The 23,357-nt window shown below is 42.1% G+C and overlaps 1 protein-coding gene across 4 annotated transcripts in view; it reads left to right on the forward strand.

The window, feature by feature from the left end:
- Positions 1 to 23,357, forward strand: part of ACSL6 (acyl-CoA synthetase long chain family member 6) — a 274,382-nt gene that overhangs the window by 248,180 nt on the left and 2,845 nt on the right. For all 4 annotated transcript variants that reach the window (XM_073651213.1, XM_073651215.1, XM_073651212.1 and 1 more), the window contains 2 exons: positions 17,675 to 17,776; positions 21,207 to 21,278. In XM_073651213.1, the coding sequence (XP_073507314.1) occupies positions 17,675 to 17,776; positions 21,207 to 21,278 (174 nt within the window). The remainder of the gene's footprint in view (positions 1 to 17,674; positions 17,777 to 21,206; positions 21,279 to 23,357) is intronic.

Genomic DNA, 23,357 nt, shown 5'->3' on the forward strand with positions numbered 1-23,357 from the left:
CGGCGCTGCACATATTATAATGCGGGCAATCTGGCCATTGGCCCCCCGGAGCCCAGGGCCCCAGGCGGTAGCCCAGATTGCCCTCGTTATAATCTGCCTATGAGTCCACCTATTCCTTTAATAAACTTGGTCGCTATTTTCTGAACCTGTTCAAGTTCAGCTGCATTATGTCCTTTTATAAAATTAAAGTCCAAATTTGTACACATTATTCTAAGAATGGCCTGACTAGTGACTTGTATACAGACAAAAGGATGTTCCTGTCATCAGTATCTATTAATGCATCCCATGATTTTATGTGCCATGGTGGCAGCTGCCTGGAACTGGTCTCTAAAGTTGAGTTTGCTGTCAACTCATACACCCAAGTTTTTTCAGTTACAGTTTAAACCAGAGCTTTACAATTAAGTACATAATGGTACAAATTCCTCAGTAGTATTACATTTTCCTCCTTCGTGTTGATTTTCTTGTAAAGCTTAGTATCATCTGCAAATATTGAAACTTTACTCTGTATTTCCTCTATAAGATCATTAATAAATTAAAAAGAAGAGTCCCCAATACTGTCCCCTGTGGTACTGTTAACTGTATCCCAATCAGAATAGTTCCCTCATAAATCTATTGTTAAGGGCTCACCTGATGAGGTGGATTCTTTAAACTGTAGGTCCGGTTAGCAGCAGACCAGAGGTGAGGGAACAGCAGAGCAGGTTTTACTCAACGGCACATGTATCAGCGAGAACCAAGGGAAGAGAGATATGCAGGATGACAAACAGACAAGTGGAGTAGAAACACTGGTTGAAGGAAAGCCACATGTGAGGATACAAACAGGAACAGTAAATGTATACATACAGGATCTGGAGAACAGTTAATGGATAACTGTAGGATAGCCTTGATTACTTTGATTGCATGGACTTAAGGCCACTAAGCGACGCTACAGCGATCCCGACAACGATACGACCTGTCAGGGATCGTTGCTGCGTCGCTATGTGGTCGCTGGTGAGATGTCAAACAGTCAGATCTTCCCAACGATGCAGCGACCCGTAACGATCTGTATAACGATGCACGCCTATGTGTTTCTGTGTCTGGGTCGTTAACTAGGTCGTTGGTAAGCTGTCAAACACACTGATGCATGCTACCCAGCGGGGCTTCAACGATCAATGAAATGTCCAGACCATTCCGACACGACCAGTGATCTCACAGCAGGGGCCTGGTAGCTGCTAAGTGTCAAACGTAGCGAGATCGCTACTGAGGTCGCTGTTGTGTCACAAAACTTGTGACTCAGCAGCGATCTCGCTAGCGATCTCGCTTAGTTTGACGGGGGCTTAAGGTGGGAGCAGAGCTGAGAACAATTACAAAAAGTTGATAATCTGGAAACTTGATTTAAGAGATAGGTGTGGTTTCCATCTAGGTAAGATGGATTGAGCTTGGAAAAAATTGCTGGTAGTTGAATTGAAGTCAGGAGGAGCAAGTGATAATTAGACACTTGGATGGAGCTTGAGCAAAGTGAAAGGTAAAGCGGCCGCATGCGCCGTCCTAAAGTGTCCCCAGCCAATAGCTGGAGGACACTTACTTTTTAAGGCACCTCCTCCAACAAGGAGGTGCCTGAGCTACGTTGTATGTATGTCACTAACACTCTTGCTAGTTCCCAGGACCCAGTGCTCGTATCCAATATACCTGCATATCTATCAGCCGTACCCACCTGCCTGTCTTTCAGCCGTACCCGCCTTCCTGTCCATCACCCATGCCGCCTGTGCTTGCTAAGTCTACCATTCATGGCCGTTCCTGCATCCTGTCCCTTGGGGGCCAGCCACCATCCACCCGAGGTCGGTCCTGTGTAGCACCTGGTTCCACCTCCCTCGTCTCTCCTCGGATCCCGGTATCGTCAGCTGCCGTGCAGCCGAGGTCAGACTTGGTGACGCACCTAGTCACGCTCCTCCAGGCTCTCCTCGGTTCACGGCACAGTAGTTCCACCACCCTGACTGTTACAGTTTGCTCAAGCCATGGAATCCACTGGCTTTCAGGCGTCCTCCATCTTTGACCTGTACCAGGAGGTCTCTTGATAGAAAGACAACAGGACAAGATCCTGTACTACCTATGGACAGTAAACACCCACCTGGACACGCTACCTACTCCAGCCGCACCAGCATCTGCCCATACAGCAACAACTTCTAATGTGCCTCAACAGTTTGCCAGTTTTGGACCACAACCGTATGTCCCCCCATGCTATGACGGGGACCCCATTCTATGTTGAGGGTTCATTAAGCTGTGCACGCTACATTTCAAACTCTTAGCACATCATTTCATTTCTGATAGGGCCAAAGTGGCTTTCATTATGTCGTCGCACCTCACTGGCGAGGCTCTGGCATGACTCAATCCCCTTTGGGAAAGAGGGGATCATCTTATGTCAAACCTTTAGTCAATTCTAGAGGCCTTCTGGAAGGTTTTCGAGAGCCTGGTCATGTGTGCTCAGCATCCTCTTCACTCCTCAAACTGAGAGTTGCCTTGCTGCCATTTGTCCTGCTCGACCTCCAACTTCTCCAGCTAATTTGCCTGGTTTGCCTTTGGCATATTGGACATACACTGACGTCTTTGATAAAAAGAAGGCTGAGACTTTACCACCACATAGGCTGTATGACTGTCCGATTGACTTTCTGCCAGGCGCATCCCCGCCACGAGGTCGAATCTATCCCCTGTCGCACGCTGAGACCTGTGCCATGTCCGAATATATTGAAGAGAACCTTGCCAGGGGTTTTATCCGGAAGTCTTCCTCCCCGGCTGGAGCGGGTTTCTTCTTTATGAAGCAAAAGAACGGTTCTCTGTAACCCTGCCTCGATTATAGGGGTCTCAACCAAATCACGATCAAGAATAAATATCCTCTGCCTCTCATCTCTGAGCTATTTGATCGCCTTAAAGGTTCCGGAATCTTCACGAAACTCGACCAACGTGGGGCGTATCACTTGATTTGAATTCACCAGGGAGACAAATGGAAGACTGCCTTTAACACCTGCGACGGCCATTACGAGTATCGCGTTATGCTGTAGCCTTAGGAGCAGGTCTGCAGATGAGGCTAGATGGGGAGGTAAGATGGGGAGGTAAGAGTGAGGGTGAGGTAATTATTTGTTTGGAGAATGCTGGGGTTTTGGGGATAGAGAAGTAGAGTAAGGATTAGTGGAGTAAAAACTGTAAGGGCATAGGTAAGCATGGTGAAAGTGTAAGTGTGGGAAGTTAAAGAGGTAAGCACAGTTAATAAACAGTTGTAGAACTTACTTTCTGGTCACTTCTGGGACATTTCTGTTTTATATCTAATGTGCACTTAAAAGCTGCACTTGAAGATGCACACAAACACTGTTATTATTGTATTACTAAATATTAGAAATAGTTGTCTGAATATCACAATACTTAATTCCTGCAAAACTTGGGAGTAAACGCCATCTGGGGCCAGTGACTTGTCAAATTTAGTGATTTTGAAGCATTTTATCATGTGATGCACTGGAAGGCGGAAAAAAAATTCAAGTGGATCAAAATTGCAAAAAAAAGGATTCTGATTTGGCTATTATCCTAAGTCATATTGCACGACTCGTTAAAGGGTTGATTGTGACTTGTAGGATTGCTGCTTCCAATAGGTGGCGCTATAGAGTTCAAGTCCGCTTTTTCTCTGAAGAGGCAATTTGCATATAAAAAAAGTGCAATTTTTTTATTTTATTTACCATGTTCACTATATAGTCAAAACTGACCTGGCAATATGATTCTCCAGGTCAGTACAAGTACACAGGTAAAAAACATGCATTTTTTTAATTTAATTTGCAAAAAAAAAATCAGATATTCGTAAAAAAACAACTTTCTTGTGTTGACATTTTCCAAGACCCATAACGTTTTCATTTTTCGGGATCTGGGGCTGTGTGAGGGATAATGTTTTGCACCCTGAGCAGATATTTTTATTGAGACCATTTTGGGATAGAAATGATGTCTTGATCACCTCTTACATTTTGTTGCAATGTTGCGGCAACCATAAACCCTGTAATTCTGGCGTTTTGATTCTATTTCTCATTATCCCATTTACCGATCGGATTCATTTATTTTATATTTTGTTGGATCAGATTTTTACGAACTGAGCGATACCAAATGTGTCTTTTTTTTTTTTTTAAAGGTTTTATTTTTAATGGGGCGATTTGAACTTTTGTGGGGTTTTTTTCATATCTTTAAAAAAAAATTTTTTTTTTTACTTTACTGTATTCAATAGTCCCCTTAGAGGACTTGAAGCTGCGATTGTCTGATGGCTTATGTTATACATGGGAGTGCATCAGCACTGCTGTGTATAGAGAAAACCACGATGTCCTTTGACGCTCACTTTCACAGTAGGATCGTAATGACAGGTACAGGAGCAGTCCCCTGGTTGTCATGGCAACCCATCGACGGCCCGCAATCACGTCATGGGCGCTGATGGGCGAGTGTCAGCGCGTGTTAAATGCCTATGTAAAAGGCTGACAGGGGGATTTAACAGGATAACAGCCATGAGCAGGTGTCCGATATCATCTGTGGCTGTTAGCGGCACATGATGGCCGATTGAATCAGCCGCCATGTGCCGAGAAAGATGTGGGTTCGGCGTGCGAGCGAAGAATGTATTAAAAGATTGGCTTCGGGGCATGTCTAGCCGCTGAGGGAGAAGGACGCCGAGTTGGGAGCTCCCTGAACTTAACAGATAATCCAATGCTTAAAGTAGGATTTATTGAGCCATCCACCACATAAACAGCTTAGATGACACCCCAGGACTAAAAAGCATCCCGTGGAGGGACTCCCGGAGTTGTGGTGCTGGTCCTTGTGGTCGGGCCTACCAGGATACCTGAAGCCGCGGTCTTTCCTGAGGACCTGTGGCGCGGTCTGGGAGGACATCAACAGGTCCAGCTGGAGGGAACGTTTGAAGGCACTGAGGCAGGACAGCTTTGTATCCCACCTGAAGCAGAGGCCGAGAGACGGTGACCGGAGGGGAATGCTGCAACTGCGGAGCGGCTGACTGAAATCCCAGCCTGAGAAAGCACCGGAGCGGAGGTAAGGGTAAGCCCCGGCTCCCAGCCCCTGCCACGCAGTATAGAGCTCTGGACCCAAGCTTACCTTCCGTGAGCTCGCGTCAACTGATCCCCCGCCGGCGCCCGGAGCACACAGGGGCCACACACAGTGGAGAAACCATCAGTGCTGCAAGGAAAACTGAGTCGGCGGTAATAAAACTTACATTCTGGGCTGTGTCTGCTGCCTAAGGTGTTTTCCCACTGAAGGAGCGCCCACGATCTTGGGGAGGATAGGTCCTGAGGGGAAACTGAACGCCAGTGGTGCAGACCTGGGCAGAGGCCACTACAAAGCCACCCTGAACAATTCATAATAACTGGCCCCTATTCTAAAGTCAATTACCCTCTTTTTAGGGCCAGTTAGAACAATATCAAACTAATTAAATCTCTACAGGGACACAAAAAGTGGACCAATCACAATCACATCAAATATTAATATAAGAAGCTTCCTGTATTCTAAGCCCGGCAGACTCTCAGATATCAGTTCTTTTCTGGGTTTTCAGCCCTCTGTGACATGAACCCCTCACTATCAATATAACTCCGCCATATCTGAACTCTTCTTTTATTTTTATATGAACATCACAATGTTTACCACACTTCAATGTACAAAAGCACTTTGATATAACTAACTCAGAGACTCTGGCGGCATCTAGTGGCGGAAAATAAGATAACATTTAAAACCCATTTCTGCAATTTAACATCTCCCTACGCCATTAATGAAAAGCCCTCCTCAAGAATATCTCTCTTTATTTCACAAGCTAACGCGAATGATATCCAGCCCATTTAGGGCACATGAGCGGACCTAGGCCGAAACCAAAATGATAGGCTGAGTTCCGCTCCCTGGACGACCGGTCACAGACATCTAGCAAATCCTGGTACCTAGACATTAATACTGACAACTTAATATATGTGAATTTAAATATCTAAAGACACACAATGCCAAAAAAAAGGAGACTCGAAACAACAGGCAAATCGCCGTATAACAGACCTTCTAATGGCCTCACCAGTAGGTGGAACTGCCACTCCCAACGCAGTCCCTCTCACCTCATCTGACACATTACAAATGGAAAATGATGCTACTAATGTAGAACAGACAACACAAACAGATTCTGTAATAACTACATCTGCCTTACACAAAAGCATGCAAGAGACCTTTAGAACTGAGCTCGCATCTGCGATGGAGACTTTCAACACTCAACTTAATGAAATTCCTCAACGCACATCCGACCTGGGAAAAAAAAATGGATGACACTGCCGACGCCTTAAAGGAAGATCAGCTCCTACTACAACAACATACAGAGCATCTCAACACCCTTGACCTCAAATATGAGGAGCTCGAAAATAGGTCCCGCAGAGGCAATATTCGGATTAAGGGCCTACCAGAAAACATTACTACTCTCAGGGAGACAGGTATGTCCATATTCACTTCTCTTCTCCCCGGGACTGACCCAGCTCTACTCCATGTTACCAGGATTCATAGAGCATTGGGAAGACCACGGATAGAAGACTCACCCAGAGACGTGGTCCTGAAATTACACTATGAAAAATCAAGGGACCTAATCCTAACGGCAGCCCATGACATGCAGTTGTTACCGGGTTTTCCAGATAAAGTCTCACTATTCGCTGACCTATCACCAGCCACCCTTTTCAGAAGATCAATGTGTGCGGTCACATCAGCCCTACAAGCTGGATGCTTCCCTTTTGGTGTATCTTTCTCTGATAACAACCAAATCGATAGAGCGCGCTCACTGGTTGAAGGGAAAGCGCATCTAGAAAAGGCATCCCTTGCCCTGACACTCTTCCGCTACCTCCAAGAGCACAACGCCTGACAAGGGAATGGAGAGATGCTGGTAGATCGAGAAGCAGGCAGGCACGAATCACCTGAACAGAATGATCAGTAAGCCATGCCGTGCTAACACTTCGACCAGCATATAACTTACTACACTATGACTGATCTGATATTTCATAAAGACTAGCTATTTATAGTTTGGCTAAGTGTTATATTGTAAAAATTGTGATTACTAACTATACCTTTGCTGTAATTGAAGGTGATATAAGGGGTCACTTCCTCATGAACGTCTGCTCAAAATAGAACAGACATAACTAAATCACTACCATAACTCCAATGACCCCACGTATAATATGAACAATAATATTTTTCACAAGTTGTGTTCTGACAAATGATTTAACACTGTTACACATTATGATGAGTTAAGTTTGTTTTCCATTTAATATTACTAGGACTAAAATTTGTTTGAACTCTTGATCTGATTGGCCCAAGTCCAGGGAATTAACTTGTTGCCCATACCTGGTGATCGTGTGGTTTCCCCTTGGTAATATGAAACACCACATCACCAACCAAGCTCGGTATTCGACCCAATTATTTCAGTTTCATTTAAGTACCCCCTATGTTCTACCCTTTCTTCTCTTTCAACCACTTTACAACCAATGTTGGGAAATAGTACACGGCTCAAAACAATGGCTATTCTAAAACAAAAACTAATACATGCAGGTCGGGAGGCAGGAATGACCTTCAAAAAAGAAAAAAGGGTCGACATAGCATACAAATTTTAAACCAAAATGTGTAGGGTCCTATCACATAATGTTCATAGGTTCAATTCACCCATGAAGTGTAAAAAAACATTCTTGGACTATTCTAAACATAACCCCGATATTTTGTGCCTACAAAAGACCCATTTCTCCTCTACCTCATGTCCCAAATACTTTAATTTGCAATATTAGATTCTACAGTGCCTCTCATGAAAATAAAATAAAAGGAGTAGCCATATTTATTCGACACAATTTCCCTATGCAGATCTCAGCATCATACTTGGACCCAAATGGTTCTTTCATTACTTTAATTGGCTCACTCCAGGGCCAGGAAATCTGCATAATTAATAGTTATCTACCCACAACAGCGCAGCAAACCACTTTTAGGAGAATAATAAACAAAATAGCAACCTGTAACTATTTTCATGTAATCTGGTATGGAGATTTCAATTTCACCATAAATCAAAATAGAACAGACATAACTAAATCGACAAGAAAAAAATTCATTCATATACTGGAGAGAAGCAAACGGACAAAGGAGAGGCTATACCTATTTTTACCCCACTCATAAGACTTATTCAAGAATCAATTATATATTGACAAAGACAACTTCAATTCCATCAATCCTATATTCCCGTATTATTCGGTCATCCTGGTCCGATCATGACTCTGTCCTAACAGTATTCCATTTCAATGTAACCAGTTCAAGACTATTTAAATGAAGATTAAACGAAGCATTTATCAGTGACCCGCAGTTAAGAACGATTTAGATAACTTCTTTTTAGTAAATAACACAGAAGAGGTCAGCCCAGGCATGATATGGATGGCTCACAAAAAATATATCACAGGATCCTTAATTAAAATGGCGTCACAGAGGAAAAAAGAAAGGTCAGAACTTCATACTAATCTAGAGACTAAGTTAATAAAACTACAGCTAGCAAATCAAACATCTCCTTCCCTATATTTGTATAAATTTATGCAAGAAGTAAAACTCCAATTAGATGCTGTCCTAACCAGTAAAACAGAAAAAGCACCGAGGTGGACTCAAGCTACCTTTTATAAACAGGCTAACAAACCAAGAAAAATGCTGGCTAGAAAACGTAGACAAAGAAACTCCCTAAACACAGTCTTTTCTATAAAGGACACCAATGGCCATACCACATCCCACCCAGATAAAATCTGTGAGGCCTTTCCTACATACTAGCAGAAACTTTACTCAGCCCTGAATCCCCCCTCTCCACAGCAGATGCAAGACGTCTTTCAGCACCTACACTTACTAAAAATGTCAGAGTCAGCCGCACAACTCCTTGCAGAAATAACCAAAGATATAACCCAGCAAATAAAGGGTCTAAAAAATGGAAAAGCCCCATGGCCCGATGGACTCACAGCCATTTACTATAAAAAATGTCTAAGGGTGCTACTCCCCCATATTAAAAAATGCTTCAACTTGTTATTACAAGGAAATCAAATGCCCCCAGAATTTTATATAGCCCATGTCAGCGAAATACCGAAACCCAAACGTGATCCTTTATTCACAAAAAACTACAGGCCTATACCACTCCTGAATGTAGATCTCAAAGTGTTTACATCAATAATAACTCAAAGATTAAGCACCCTACTCCCAGCACTAATCCAATATGACCAGGTGGGTTTTATCCCATCAAGACAAGCCCCCGATAATATCAGGCAAAATTTAAATATCATACAAAAAGCTAAAGTAGACAAAACACCACTAATAATGCTAGCTTTAGATATTGAAAAAGCGTTCCAACTCTATTTCATGGCCCTACCTTTTCAATACCCTAGCATTATACGGATTTCCACCTGGCCTCATAGCGTCATTAAAATTATTGTACGACTCCCCCACTGCTTACCTAAAACTCGCCTCCACTACACCCATGTCTATTAACCCCTTTAAAGCCCAAGATGTATTAATACGTGCCTTCGCCCTGGGCTTTAAGAGCCTGACCCGTATTAATACGTCATTGCGATCGCGCGCGCACACAGGCTGTGCGGGCGCGATCGCCGCCGGGTGTCGGCTGATTTTGCAGGGAGCGGTCCCGCACCGCTCCCGACACATTAACCCCCTCAATGCTGCGATCGAAGTCGCAATACTCACCTCCACTTCCGGTCTCCAGCGCTGTCTGCCCCGGCTTCCCGGTTGTTGCCATGACGACCCGATGTCGTCATGACAACATCCGGGTCAGCAGACAGCAGGAAGATGTTTTGGTCATGTGCAGTGCATGACCAAACTATCTTCTCCCTGCGCAGCGCTGGCAGCCAGTATAGCACAGGGATGGTGCTGCATTCCTGTGCTATACAGGCGATCAGAATAAAAAAAAGTGAAAGTCCCATAGTGGGACAAAGTATAAAAATAAAAAAAGTGTCAGAAAGTGAAAAAAAAAAAAAAAATTGTACAAATATTAAAAAAAATAATAATAATAATCCACCAAAAATAAAAATATAATGTACTCATCAATAAATATTATTATGAAAAAAAAAAAAAAAAAACAATAAAAGTACACATATTTGGTATCGCTGTGTCCGGAATAACCTGACCTATAAAACTGTCCCACTAGTTAACCCCTTTAGTGAACACGGTAAAAAAAAAAAAAAAAAAACGAAGCAAAAAACAATCCTTTATCACCATACTGCCAAACAAAAAATGGAATAACACTCGATCAAAAAGACGAATGTAAATAAAAATGGTACCGCTGAAAACGTCATCTTGTCCCACAAAAAACAAGCCACCATACAGCTCCATCAGCCGAAAAATAAAAAAGTTATAGCTCTCAGAATAAAGTGATGCAAAAAAATATTTTTTTCTATAAAATAGCTTTTATTGTGTAAAACGATATAAATGTGGTACCGCTGTAAACGTACTGACCTGAAGAATAAAGCTGCCTTATCAATTTTACCACACGCGGCACAGCATAAATTTTTTTAAAAAAAAAAACAATTCCTGAATTGTTGTTTTTTGTTTATTCTGACTCCCAAAAATCGGAATAGAAAGCGATCAAAACATGTCACGTGCCTAAAAATGGCACCAATCAAAACGTCTACTCATCCCGCAAAAAAACAAGCCGTCACTTGACTGTCAGCCAAAATATGGAAAAATTATAGCTCTCAAAATATGGCGATGCAAAAACTAGATTTTACAAAAAAATGCTTCTATTAGTGTGTGACAGCTGTCAATCATAAAAACCCCATATGAATCTGGTATCGCTGTAATCGCACCGACCCGAAGAATAAAGTCGTCTAATCACTTATACCGCATGAGGAGCGGCGTAAAATATAAACTCTCGGGTTAGGTTTAAGGTTGTGCTAGGGTTAGGGTTGGGGTTAGGGTTGGGCTAGGGTTAGGGTTGGGGTTGGGCTAGGGTTAGAGTTAGGGTTGGGCTAGGGTTAGGGTTGGGCTAGGGTTGGGGTTAGGGTTGGGGTTAGGGTTAGGCTAGGCTTAGGGTTGGGGTTAGGGTTGGGTTGGGGTTAGGGTTGGGCTAGGGTTAGGGTTGGGCTAAGGTTGCGCTAGGGTTAGGGTTGGGATTTTTTTCAAAAGTAAAAAAAAAAGATGACGATATGGCGACTAGTGTTGAGTGCAAGTGCTCGTTATTTGAGTTTGCATCGGGTGCTTGGGTATGCATTGAGTATCGCGGGTGCTCGAGTGACATGCTCGAGTTTCCGCCCCATATGCTTCGTGGCCAAAAAAAACTCGCGGGGAGTGCCTGCCATGCACGAGCGATCCCCGCATGTTTTACTTTTGGGTGTCTAATAACCGTGAAACATGCGGGCGGGGACTCGAGCATGTCACTCGAGCACGCGCGGTACATGGTGCATACCTGAGTACCCGATGCAAACTCAAGTAGCGAGCGCTTGCACTCAAGACTAATGACAACTTATTCAATATGTTGACCTAATGTTATCAAATTCTGTGTCGTACCTCTGGGTTCAAAATGTTCACTATACCCCTTAATAAAATCCTCGAGGGGTGCAGTTTCAAAAATGGGGTCACTTGTGGGGGGTTTCCACTATTTAGGCACATCAGGGGCTCTCCAAACGCGACATGGCGTCCGCTCTCGATTCCAGACAATTTTGCGTTCAAAAAGGTCACACAGTACTCCTTCCCTTCTGAACTCTGTCGTGAGCCCAAACACTGTATTTTCCCCACATATGGGGTAATGGCGTACTCAGGAGAAATTGCGCAAAAGTTTTTGGGGTCCATTTTCTTCTCTTACCCTTGTGAAAATAAAAAAATTGGGGCTAAAACATAATTTTTGTGGAAAAGGTTTGATTTTTTTATTTCCACGGCTCCATGTTATAAACTTCTGTGAAGCACTTGGGGGTTCAGGGAGCTCACCACACATCTAGATAAGTTCCCTGAGGGGTCTAGTTTCCAAAATGGTGTCACTTGTGGGGGGTTTCCACTGTTTAGGCACATCAGGGGCACATCCGCTAATTATTCAAGCAAATTTTACATTCAAAAAGTCAAATGGTGCTCCTTCCCTTCTGAACTCTGCCGTGCGCCCCCACATATGGGGTATCTGCTTACTCTGCAGAAATTGCACAACAAACTACATGGTGAAATTTCTCCTGTTACCTTTATGAAAATGCAAAATTGGGGGCTGAAAAACATTTTTGTGGGAAAAATGTGAAATTTTATTTTTACGGCTCAATGTTATAAACTTCTGTGAAGCACCTGGGGGTTCAAGGTGCTCACCACACATCTAGATAAGTTCCCAGAGGGGTCTAGTTTCCAAAATGGTGTCACTTGTAGGGGGTTTCCACTGTTTAGGCACATCAGGGGCTCTCCAAACGCAACATGGCGTCCGCTAATTATTCAAGCAAATTTTACAATCAAAAAGTCAAATGGCGCTCCTTCCTTTCCGAGCCCTGCCGTGCGCCCAAACAATGGTTTTCCCCCACATATGGGTTATTGGCGTGCTCAGGAGAAATTGCACAACAAACTGCATGGTGCAATTTCTCCTGTTACCCTTATGAAAATGCAAAATTGGGGGCTGAAAAACATTTTTGTGGGAAAAATGTGAAAATTTTATTTTTACGGCTCAATGTTATAAACTTCTGTGAAACACCTGGGGGTTCAAGGTGCTCACCACACATCTAGATATAATTATTCAAGCAAATTTTACATTCAAAAAGTCAAATGGCGCTCCTTCCCTTCCGAGCCCTGCCGTGCGCCCAAACAGTGTTTTTTTCCCCACATATGGGGTATCTGCGTGCTCAGGGGAAATTTCACAACAAATTTTGGGGTCCATTTCTTCCTGTTACCCCTGCGAAAATAAAAAAAAATTGGGTCTAAATTAACATTTTTGTGAAAAAAGTTAAATGTTAATTTTTTTCTTCCACATTCCAAAAATTCCTGTGAAGCACCTGAAGGGTTAATAAAGTTCTTGCATGTGGTTTTGAGCACCTTGAGGGGTGCAGTTTTTAGAATGATGTCACTTTTGGGTATTTTCTGTCATAAAGACCCCTCAAAGTGACTTCAAATGTGATGTGGTCCCTAAAAAAATTGTTTTGTAAATTTTGTTGGAAAAATGAGAAATTGCTGGTCAACTTTTAACCCTTATAGCTCCCTAATAAAAAAAAAAATGTCGTTCCAAAATTGTGCTGATGTAAAGTAGACATGTGGGAAATGTTATTTATTAACTCTTTTGTGTGACATATCTCTCTGATTTAAGGGCATAAAAATTTAAATTTTGAAAATTGCAAAATTTTCAAAATTTTCGCAAAATTTCAGTTTTTTCACAAATAAATGCAAGTGATACCGACGAAATTTTACCACTATCATGAAGTACAATATGTCACAAAAAACAATCTCAGAATCAGGGGGATCCGTTGAAGCGTTCCAGAGTAATTACCTCATAAAGTGACACTGGTCAGAATTGTAAAAATTGGCCTGGTCATTAACGTGCAAACCACCTTGGGTTGTAAAGGGGTTAAAATAAAGAGAGGCACACGACAAGGATACCCGTTGTCACTGACACTATTTGCGCTAGCCATTGAACTTCTGGCTGAAGCCATAAGGGCACATCCAGATATCAAAGGACATCAGGTAACGGGTTCAACTCAAGACTACAAAGTTAGCTTGTTTGCAGATGACATGCTATTAACTATAACACAACCTTTAACTACACTTCCAAAACTCTACTCACTGCTTCATAAATATGAAAGTGTCTCTGGACTAAAAATTAGTATCGATAAGTCTGAAGCCATGTTCATCAATACCCCTACGCCTATGCAAGACCATATAATATCCCAGTTCAGATTCATTAACAGAGAACATTACCTCACCTACCAAGGCATAAATTTAACTACAAATAATTTGTCACTTTTTAAATGGAACTATACCCGACGACTCCAGCAATTCCAAACTGATCTCAAAAAATGGACATCTTCATATATATCCTGAGTAGGCTGTGTTCATTCAATAAAAATGGTAACTCTCCCATGGTTTCTATATCTTTTTGAGATCCCTACCTATAACAATACCCAGCAAAACGTTTGTGGACATACACTCACAAATTACTAAATTTGTTTGGCATGGAAAACACCCTAGGATTTCCCAAAGAATTATGTTTCGCCACAAACGACAAGGAGGAGCTTCACTCCCTAATTTCTCCCACTAATATAAAGGTGCACAAATTGCGCAATTATCTTTAATCTTCTCGCCATCTGTAAGCCTAGATGGATAGACCTTGAAAATTCTCACCATTCTCATTCCCGGGCCTAATGTGGGCACCAAAAGCGCACCCCTCCTTGGTGTCCCTGTGTTTCCCTTCTATTATTGTTCTTCCACCAGCTGGAGTTACATTATCGCTATCTGGATATTTAAAAAAATTCTAAGTAAAAGACATTTGTTTTTACCATTGGAGTCTGTGGAGCTGGATCATTGTCTTTCCCATTACCTATCACGTCACCCCCGGCTGCAGCCGGCTCTGACATCTGCTGATGTCACGACAAGTGCTGGCAGCAGCCGGGGGTCTTTTTCTTCCTGGTTCCACGGTGGATGCCAGGCTGTGGGCAGGGGTACCCCCCACGTCACACCCGGATGCTGGGTGTGACATGGGGGTGTAATCCCGCCCACAACCCAGCAGCCACCGCGGGGACCCCAGCACTGATTCACGCCTCACTTGCCGTGACGTCAGCGCGGGGCCACTGATAGCGCCGCTCACAGGCATTATCTGCAACGTAAGGTAATTACAAAAAGTCTTAGGGGCCCCGGGGGAATACATGGGGGGGGGGTAACATAAAGTACTGGACAACTTCTTTAAATAAAATCATAAATCTTGTTGATAAAGCATCTGGTATTAGTATACATACACTATACTGTGTATATCACTATAATTCACTGTACCTCTATTTCTCCCCTTTGTATTAACTGTTCTAACCCCTCCCCCATTCCATGCCACTTTCATTACTAAGGCTCAGGTCACTATCTACATTACCTCTTCCTGTACAGTAATTACCTCGGCCCCCACCCCAGTCCCTATTTTAAAGAGTACCTTTCACTAGTCTCGAACTGGCCTTCTTAGTTAATAATAGAGCCAAAAGCCCCAGGCTGGGGATTTTTCTTAAGATAAGTTATTGAAAAGAGTGCATAGAACTTTTTATAATGTTCCCGGAAGGGACCAACTTTTAAGCAACAGTCCGCAAGAACTTCCGAGTTGTGTCTTCCTGACAAGCAGAGTGGGATCCGAAAACTGCTACTTATCACTGCTACATTTAGTGCTGCTACATTTAAGTTCGATCTCTCGCTCTCAATGCGATATCAGCCCCAGAGGGCTGTGGGATCTGTCTTTGCAAGCCAGGATCCTACAACTCAGAAGTTCAGGCCCAAATTTTGCTAGAAAGCCTTTTGGGGGGGACATTAAAGAATGTTTAGCACACATTTGTCAATAATTTACATTTTGGAAAATAATCTATCTGGGGCTGACGACTCATTTATTTAATAAAAAAGCAGCCCCACACAGGTGATAGGTACCCTATAAACTCTCTTCCAATATTCTAATAATTTTTCCCCCAACACAGCTGCATCTTCCCCACTACAGTGCCGCCCATCCCCACAATAGGACCTGTAGCCAACAGATAAGTAGGCCCAGTTCTCCAGGAGCCCAAAACCCTCCTTCCTACACCAATCCATGAGCACATGGTACAGGTAGTATTTCAGAAAATACTACCTTTGAGGTCCTTGCCTAAAAGGGGTTTTCCCACGAACAAAAATTAATTTTAATCAATAGATCTTGGAATAATAATAATTTCCACAATTGAATATATTTGAATAAACTGTGCTGAGATAATCTTATAAATGTGCCCCTGCTGTGTACTGTGTAATGGCTGTGTCTGACTGTGTACAGAACACGGTCTGATCATACCACAGCTCCTGGGCAGGGGAGGAAGCAAAAGAGAGTATACAGATAGGACAGCATGGTATCACAGCTGATTCTTTCTTTGACGTAAAACATTGTTTAAAAACAGGCAGGGAAATGTTTTACCTCACAAAAAGAATCCTCTGTGATCTCCTGCTGTAATGTCTGTATACTCTTTTGCGTCCTCCCCTGCCCAGGAGCTGTGGTATAATCAGACCATGTTCCTGCACGGTCAGACACAGCCATTACACAGTACATAGCAGGGGCACATTTATAAGATTATCTCAGCACAGGAACATTTTATTTAAACACATCCAATTGTGGAAGTTATTATTGTTCTAAGATCTATTGATTAAAATCAACTTTCGTTCGTGGGAAAACCCATTTAAGCTTATACCCTAAACCCTTTTTAATTCCAAATACCTCCCTACCTCTAACTTTGTCATTGGTGCCAATGTGCATCATGACAGCTGGGTCCTCATCAGTTCATCAAAGTAATCTTTCATTCACCTCAATCCACAATGTATCGAACTTGAGTGCCAGGAACACAACATATTTTCAACAATCCCAGTCTTTGTGTCAGATTGCCCTGTCTGTTCCCCTAATAATTGAATAATGACTACCAGCACCTGTCTGGCCTGCCCTTCACTCCTATTCTCCACTTTATTAGAGCAGACATTTCCCTGACATTCAAAGGACACATCTTGCTTCGGCTGTGCTACCCTTGTACTGACAATCCCCCTTCATCTGCCAATTTGAGAAACCTGTTAAGGTGTACCAGATTAGGACTATCCTCCCTTACACTCTTCCCTCTATCCTGCCTTCTGTCTCCCAGATAGCTGCCTCATTGTCTTGACTTTCCATGCTACCATCATCCCCTCCGTCTACCCCAGCAAGCACCTGCTTAGTGACTGGCAAACTTTTTTCCATTTTGTCAATGGATCTCAATGTTGCAAGCTGCTCATATAGTTCTAGTACCTGGACTTCCAAATGTACAATTTACACACATCTCTCACAGCAGTATGCACCCTCAAACGGCTGCTCAAGGACTGTATACATACACCAAGATGTGCACTGGATGGCATTAGCAACCATAGAGCACATTTTACAAATGGAAATTGCACAAATACATAAGTACAGATAAAAAAAAATCATTAAATAAAATCAAGTTACTTCCTTCTAAACTCCCTAAATCCAAAATAACTAAAATTCAAGTCACACACACAAGACAAAACACTCACAACCTCATTCACTCACTTTTTCAGATGCTTTTACAAATGCTTTCTTGTCCTTAGCTGCAATACAACTAGCAACGAACTGCAATGTTTGCAAAATGTATTTTCTCTTCCATTGTCATTATGTGGGTTGTCAGGAGGGGAATTCAGCCAAAGCAATGTATGTTTCCCTGTTGCCCATTATTGGGCAACGACTTATGATGCTTTGTTGCCTGTTGTCCATATATAAACCACTCTAAACCTCAATCTATAGTGCATTGAAAAGTTTTTCTTGGACCCACCATATGCCAGTTGAAAATTTTAACTGATAGCACCAAACAACATCTTAGGCTGCTGCATCAATTATACATGGTATGGGAGACAAAATTAATTAGTATAATCCTCAAGGTTAAAAATGACTTGTTCCGTAAAACGTTGTAAGTAACTTAAATATGTTCTCTTTTTTTTACCTCATTAGGCCTTTTTAGTAGGCATTGTTGTTCCAGATGCTGAAGTGATGCCAGGATGGGCGACGAAGAAGGGTTTTGAAGGAACATTTGCAGAACTATGCAATAATTTGGTATGAAATCAGCACATACAAAATAATAAATGTTACCGATACTAAAGAAAAAAAAAATTATGTGATAATTTTGTGTATTGGTCCAAAAAAACAGAAAAATAAAAACATATTAATTATAAACTGGGAATAAGTTGTCCTGGTCATAGCAAAGATGTCCAGCACAAGCTGCATTTTCTTAGAAAAACTGTTTGTGTCTTTTATTCCGTAGGTACAGAGACTTGTGCAAAACACTTGGCTGATACATTCATGTTTTGAGCTAACAGCTCTTAGATGTAGCCACATACAACAATACAATTTAAAACCTTAATTAGACAGAATCTGAATCAGCTTGCAGCATTAATTACTTAAATGAGCCTAAGTGGTGCTTCAATATAAATTTCTATAAGACATACAGCATTATTCAGATGATACATCTAATTCTAATAGAGCAAAAACATAGTAATACAAAGCTACAAATATCAATTGAATAAATGTACCATCAGACTGATGTAATGTGTGTCGGAGGCCACAGCATCAAAAGGGCTACTTTGGACAGACTTGGCACAAGCCACTCTGACTGGCAGACTCCAGAGAAACCCCGGCACCATTTAACCACTATACAGAGATCTGGACTTACAATGGGGTCCAGTGGATTGCTAACTTCAGAAGGGCTGCTATCTGGAGGTGCGCCAAGCAGGGTCAAAGTCGAAAAGTTGCGTAAAGGACAAAATCAGGATCCGTAAGAAAAGTCAGAAAACAAAAGCCGGGGTCAAAACAAGGAGCAATGAAACATCAAGAAGCTAAACAGACAGGGCTGTACCAGAGACGCACAGGACTATATCGGGCAGCTTCCAGTAGTAAGCTGGAAGCTTTAGTAGGTTGTGGTGCTTCCCAATTGCCTGGAACAGGGAGCTGATAAATCCAGAGAGACAGCACATATACCCATAATAATAATAATAATAATAATAATTAATTAAAAATCTAAGTAGCTGGACAGAGCCTGTGACATCCCGAGCTTTTGGTTCCACCGTCTCTTCTGTCAACAGCGCCACCTGCAGAATGAATATGGCGGCGCCTGACGACAGAAGCAGATGTCGCAGGAGGGGGTCCTGATGGAGATTTGACAGATGAGATATATTAGCACATTGTTAATAGTTTAGAATAATATAGTATAGAATAATATGTTAATAATGGTATGAATTTAAGCATCAGTTGAAAGCAATTATAAATAAACATTATTTTATAATAATCAGACATTCAGAACTATAACTATATTGCTAATATTTCATCATCTCCAATTATATAATATTCTATATCAATAAAGGAAACTTAAATAGGATACCTAAATAAAGTTATAGGGGCTTTCCAGGCTTTCTTGGCGTGACCCCTCACTGTCACTCCACCCAATAGTGGGCAGCATGCACAACACCAGGACCCTGTCCGAGCAACTACCACACGACTTGCACACCTTCGACCATCTGCCTACTAGCCTCTTCTCTGCCCTTATAAATAGGACAGAAAGCTGCCAGTTGGTACTCGATCGCAAGCATTCAAACCAGACTGGTGGCCACATGGAGACCGCCCCAACAGGCAAACTGAGCAGAATCCTGACTGTTCGCCCACTTCACACAGCAAGGACATGGCAAAACAGACAGATCAGCCACAGAATTCCATGCACAGTCAGGAAACCCTTTTGTCCTAAGCACATGATATATGATATATTGTTATTAGTATAGGATTACGCAATGCAGCACATATTATATCAGCTTCCCCATTATGTCCTGCAGTTTTCACATCACATGTTCTATCTCAGCCTATCATGGGGGACAGTACAAGCTAGTACAGCTAAGCAGTGCCATGCTATGCTTTTCCAGCCTAGGAGGGATAGAGGTCAGAGTGCACAACTCATTTCACATGCGGACAGAAAAGGCAGTATTGTTGATGAATATTTAGGTGCATTAATATGGAGAGAATAACCTGGCATGTGGCAGCAGCAGCGTCAGTGTACTTCATTAATGTATTCCAATTACACACACTTCTCATCCTTCTTGCACTACAGAAGTTTTGTGCCTTTCTCTCTGTCTTTCTCCCACTAAGATCCTGAAAACTGTGCTGCAAGTATGAGTTGTATAGGGGTTAATTTCCCTATATAACGGCATAAATAGCTTCATTTGCATTTTGGAGAGTAACAGACTCCCTTTAAAGGGAATCTGTAAGCAATTTTTTGCCACCTAATCTGAGAGCAGCATAATGTAGAGGCAGAGACTCTGATTCCAGTGATATGTCACTTACTAGTCTGCTTACATTTCCATGTATATTATAGTCTGCTGACACATAATGAGGTGAACTACAGGAGTTAGGGTCCATTCATTTATATTCATTTATTTATTTACTTACGACAGGGCATTTGCTCATTTTGTTTTTATCTTAGGTTCTGTTTGATAAAATCACTTTCTTATCAGCCAGAGATTATCATTAGAGGCATAGTAAACCAGCTGCTAGGTAGTCAAGCATACTCATGAGATCTGTATAACAACTGATTGGCAACTTTCTGTGTACACTCTACATGGGAGAAAGCTGTAAATCAGTGGTGTGGACGGGGTTATACAGAGCTCTGATTCAGAGAGCTGCTAGATCTGCAGCAGATAAAACAGTGATTGTATCAAAATGACACCAAGCAGCTCAGTAAGTGACACATCATTGGAATCAGGGTTTCTGCCCCCACATTATGCTGCTCTCAGATGGCGTAGCAAAAGCCTGGTGACAGATCCTAGTTAAAGGGTTAAGTACCATTTAGAACATTTGGTATGATAATCATAAGCAGCTTCATTATGTCACCTTTAGGTTCAAAATCCTTACCTCAATATTTTCTCAGCATATGTTTTAGTGTCTGGAGCTCTATTTTACTGACACAGAACTTCAAATCTGCAGCAAAGGCATACTTTAGATTTTATATCTATATGGGTTTTTCACTACCAGATTATATTTGACAAATGGGCCATGGTGGTCTTAAAATGAAAAAAAACACATACTCACCTACCTAAAACCCCATTGTTCTGATGTACTGCTGCCCATGTTCCTTGCCTGTCTTCTCCTTTCCTCTTCCATTGGGGAATGTCATGTAATAACCAAACCACACAGCGGCCCCTAACTGGCAGTGTTTGGGATGTTCTGTCCACATCGGATAGAACATCAATTCTTCAGGGAAACAGATGCCGCAGAAGTAATCTCAATGATTGTCTGCAGCAGTCACATATTTGCTGTGATGGAAGACAGAGACAGGCTGGGAACCCAAAAGTATCAGAACTGGAGTAGTGGGCAATGGGTAAGGGGAGTATTACTTCTTTAGTTATTTTTCAGACAATTCTGCGCATTTAAAAAGAAAACTTTAACAACCTCCTTAAAGACTTCCTTTTCAAACTCTAGTAATATATTGACTGTTATTTTTTAGGAACTTAAAAAAGCAATAATGGCTGATATGGTGAGACTTGGAAAAGAGAGCGGGCTCCATTCCTTTGAGCAGGTAAGAAATGTTTTAGTGGATCATGGGAGTCATCAACGTTGCCTTCCTTACATGTTGGTGATACTAGATTGATTGATCGCAATGCGGTATTTGCAATACTATTAAAGGTGATGTCCAGAGAAGATTTTTATTCTAAAGAGCTTACACTGGTATGAAAAAAAAATATAGACGTGATACTCACATTTATCCCTAGCAGCTCTCTTTTTGTGACTTATCGAGTTCCTACTGGACTCTATCTCTTGGTAGTGTCTTGATGAACACAAAATTACATAACTGTAGAAAAAAAGGACCTGGACTGCACAACCCAAACTCATACATTGATCTATTGTCACTAGGCTAAAATTTACAAAACTGAACATGCGATTCTTAGTTTAACATTCTGATCAGACCGTAAAGCCCACTGCCACGTCATGGCAAACCTCTCAGTGGGTCCCAAACCTAAAAGGTGCAGGGAGCTGTTCTGTGGGAGCTTGGCCATGTAGGCAGCATGGGTGCTGTGGGGCACTGGGTCACTCTCATTGCTAGTGCAGTGTTGCTCCAGCAGTGGTCAGTGCATGGCACCTCACCTTTTAAGCTACGGACCCACTGAGAGGTTCTCCGTGACGTGGCAGTGGGCTTTATATAGTCTGAACAGAATGTTAAACTAAGAACCTCATATGTTCAGTTATATCTATTTTTGCCAGCGACATTAGATCAATGTATTATTTTTGAATGTGCGGTCCATGTCTTTTTTCTACAGTTATGACACACCAAAATGACCACTCTGACATGCAATGGCCACAGTGATTATCCACTTTAGACAGTGATTGGCTGAGCAGATATTTACTGCCATTTCCTTGGTGTGTTGAGACAGGCTTACGAAGCAGAGAGCAGAGTGGACCTCTTTGATATAAAGTTTTTCTTTTGCTTTTTTTGTGTTGCACCGTATACAGAAACTTGAGTTCCATACAATGCAGTGTAACGTTCTGGCTTCATACAGTTCTGTGTACATTGATTTAGTTGCTAATTTAGATCTACACGAGTCGGGCTGTAACTAGCAGGTACAAAGATTGCAGTTGTACCTGGGCCCTGAAGCCTAGGGTGGCCCAAAAGGTCCCCTTTAGTGATGATCGAGCATGCTTGTTACTCAAGCATGCTCGGGTGTTTTCCAAGTATCTTCGGAGTGCTTGAATGTTATTTTTAAGTCATTCCGTGTGCATGATTTGCAACGGTTTGACAATTTTAATACATGTGAGGAATGCCTGTTTGTTAGGAATTCCTCACATGTATTAAAAGTGTCAAACAGTCGCAAATCATGCGGACGGAATTAATTAAAAATAACATTGGAGCATGCCGCAAATACTCGGCGAGCACCCGAGCATGCTCGCCGAAAGGGTTAACAGAACACGCTCGCTCATCACTAGTCCCCTTTGTCCATATGAGAAGGCCAATACTATTAAAGGCCTTGTTAGAGATTTTGCAATGCGGCCCACAAGCTTCAAGTTACACCATTGAATACAATGAGTAAAAATGGCTCTAAAAATAGTGACTTTATTGTTTATTCATTATTTCATTTGCACCTTTTCTTTAGTTTATTTTACTTGGTTTGATCTGGTATTTTATCACAGAAGTTTAAGGCTGCGTGCCCACTATGCGTTTTTCAAACGTTTTTGCCGCGGGATTTCCGCAGCGAAAACGCTTAAAAAACGCTTGGTAATACGTGCCCAATGGTCCCCAATGATAATCCGCATGTGCTGTGCACATGCTGCGGAAATTTCCGCTGCAGATTATCATTGCAGGAAAATCCGCAGCATGTCCATTAATTTTGCGGACACGGAGTGTAATTGCCGACATTGACTTGCATTGAATCGCTTAATATCCGCATGACTACATGTGCACATGTGAATATTAAGCGTTTCAATGTGCGGATGGTACCCGGGTGTGGAGGACAGGAGACTCTCATCCAGACCCAGGTACCATAGAACATGTAAAAAAAAAAAAAGAATTTAAAATAAAAAATAAAGATTATACTTACCTTCCGATGGCCCCCGGTCTCCATAGCGATGCGTCTGGTGTGTTGGGCGGCTCGCGATGGTCTAA

Source organism: Phyllobates terribilis, unplaced genomic scaffold (genome assembly GCF_046119375.1).
Source record: "Phyllobates terribilis strain yellow unplaced genomic scaffold, ASM4611937v1 Scaffold_11__3_contigs__length_659146591, whole genome shotgun sequence".
NCBI lineage: Eukaryota > Metazoa > Chordata > Amphibia > Anura > Dendrobatidae > Phyllobates > Phyllobates terribilis.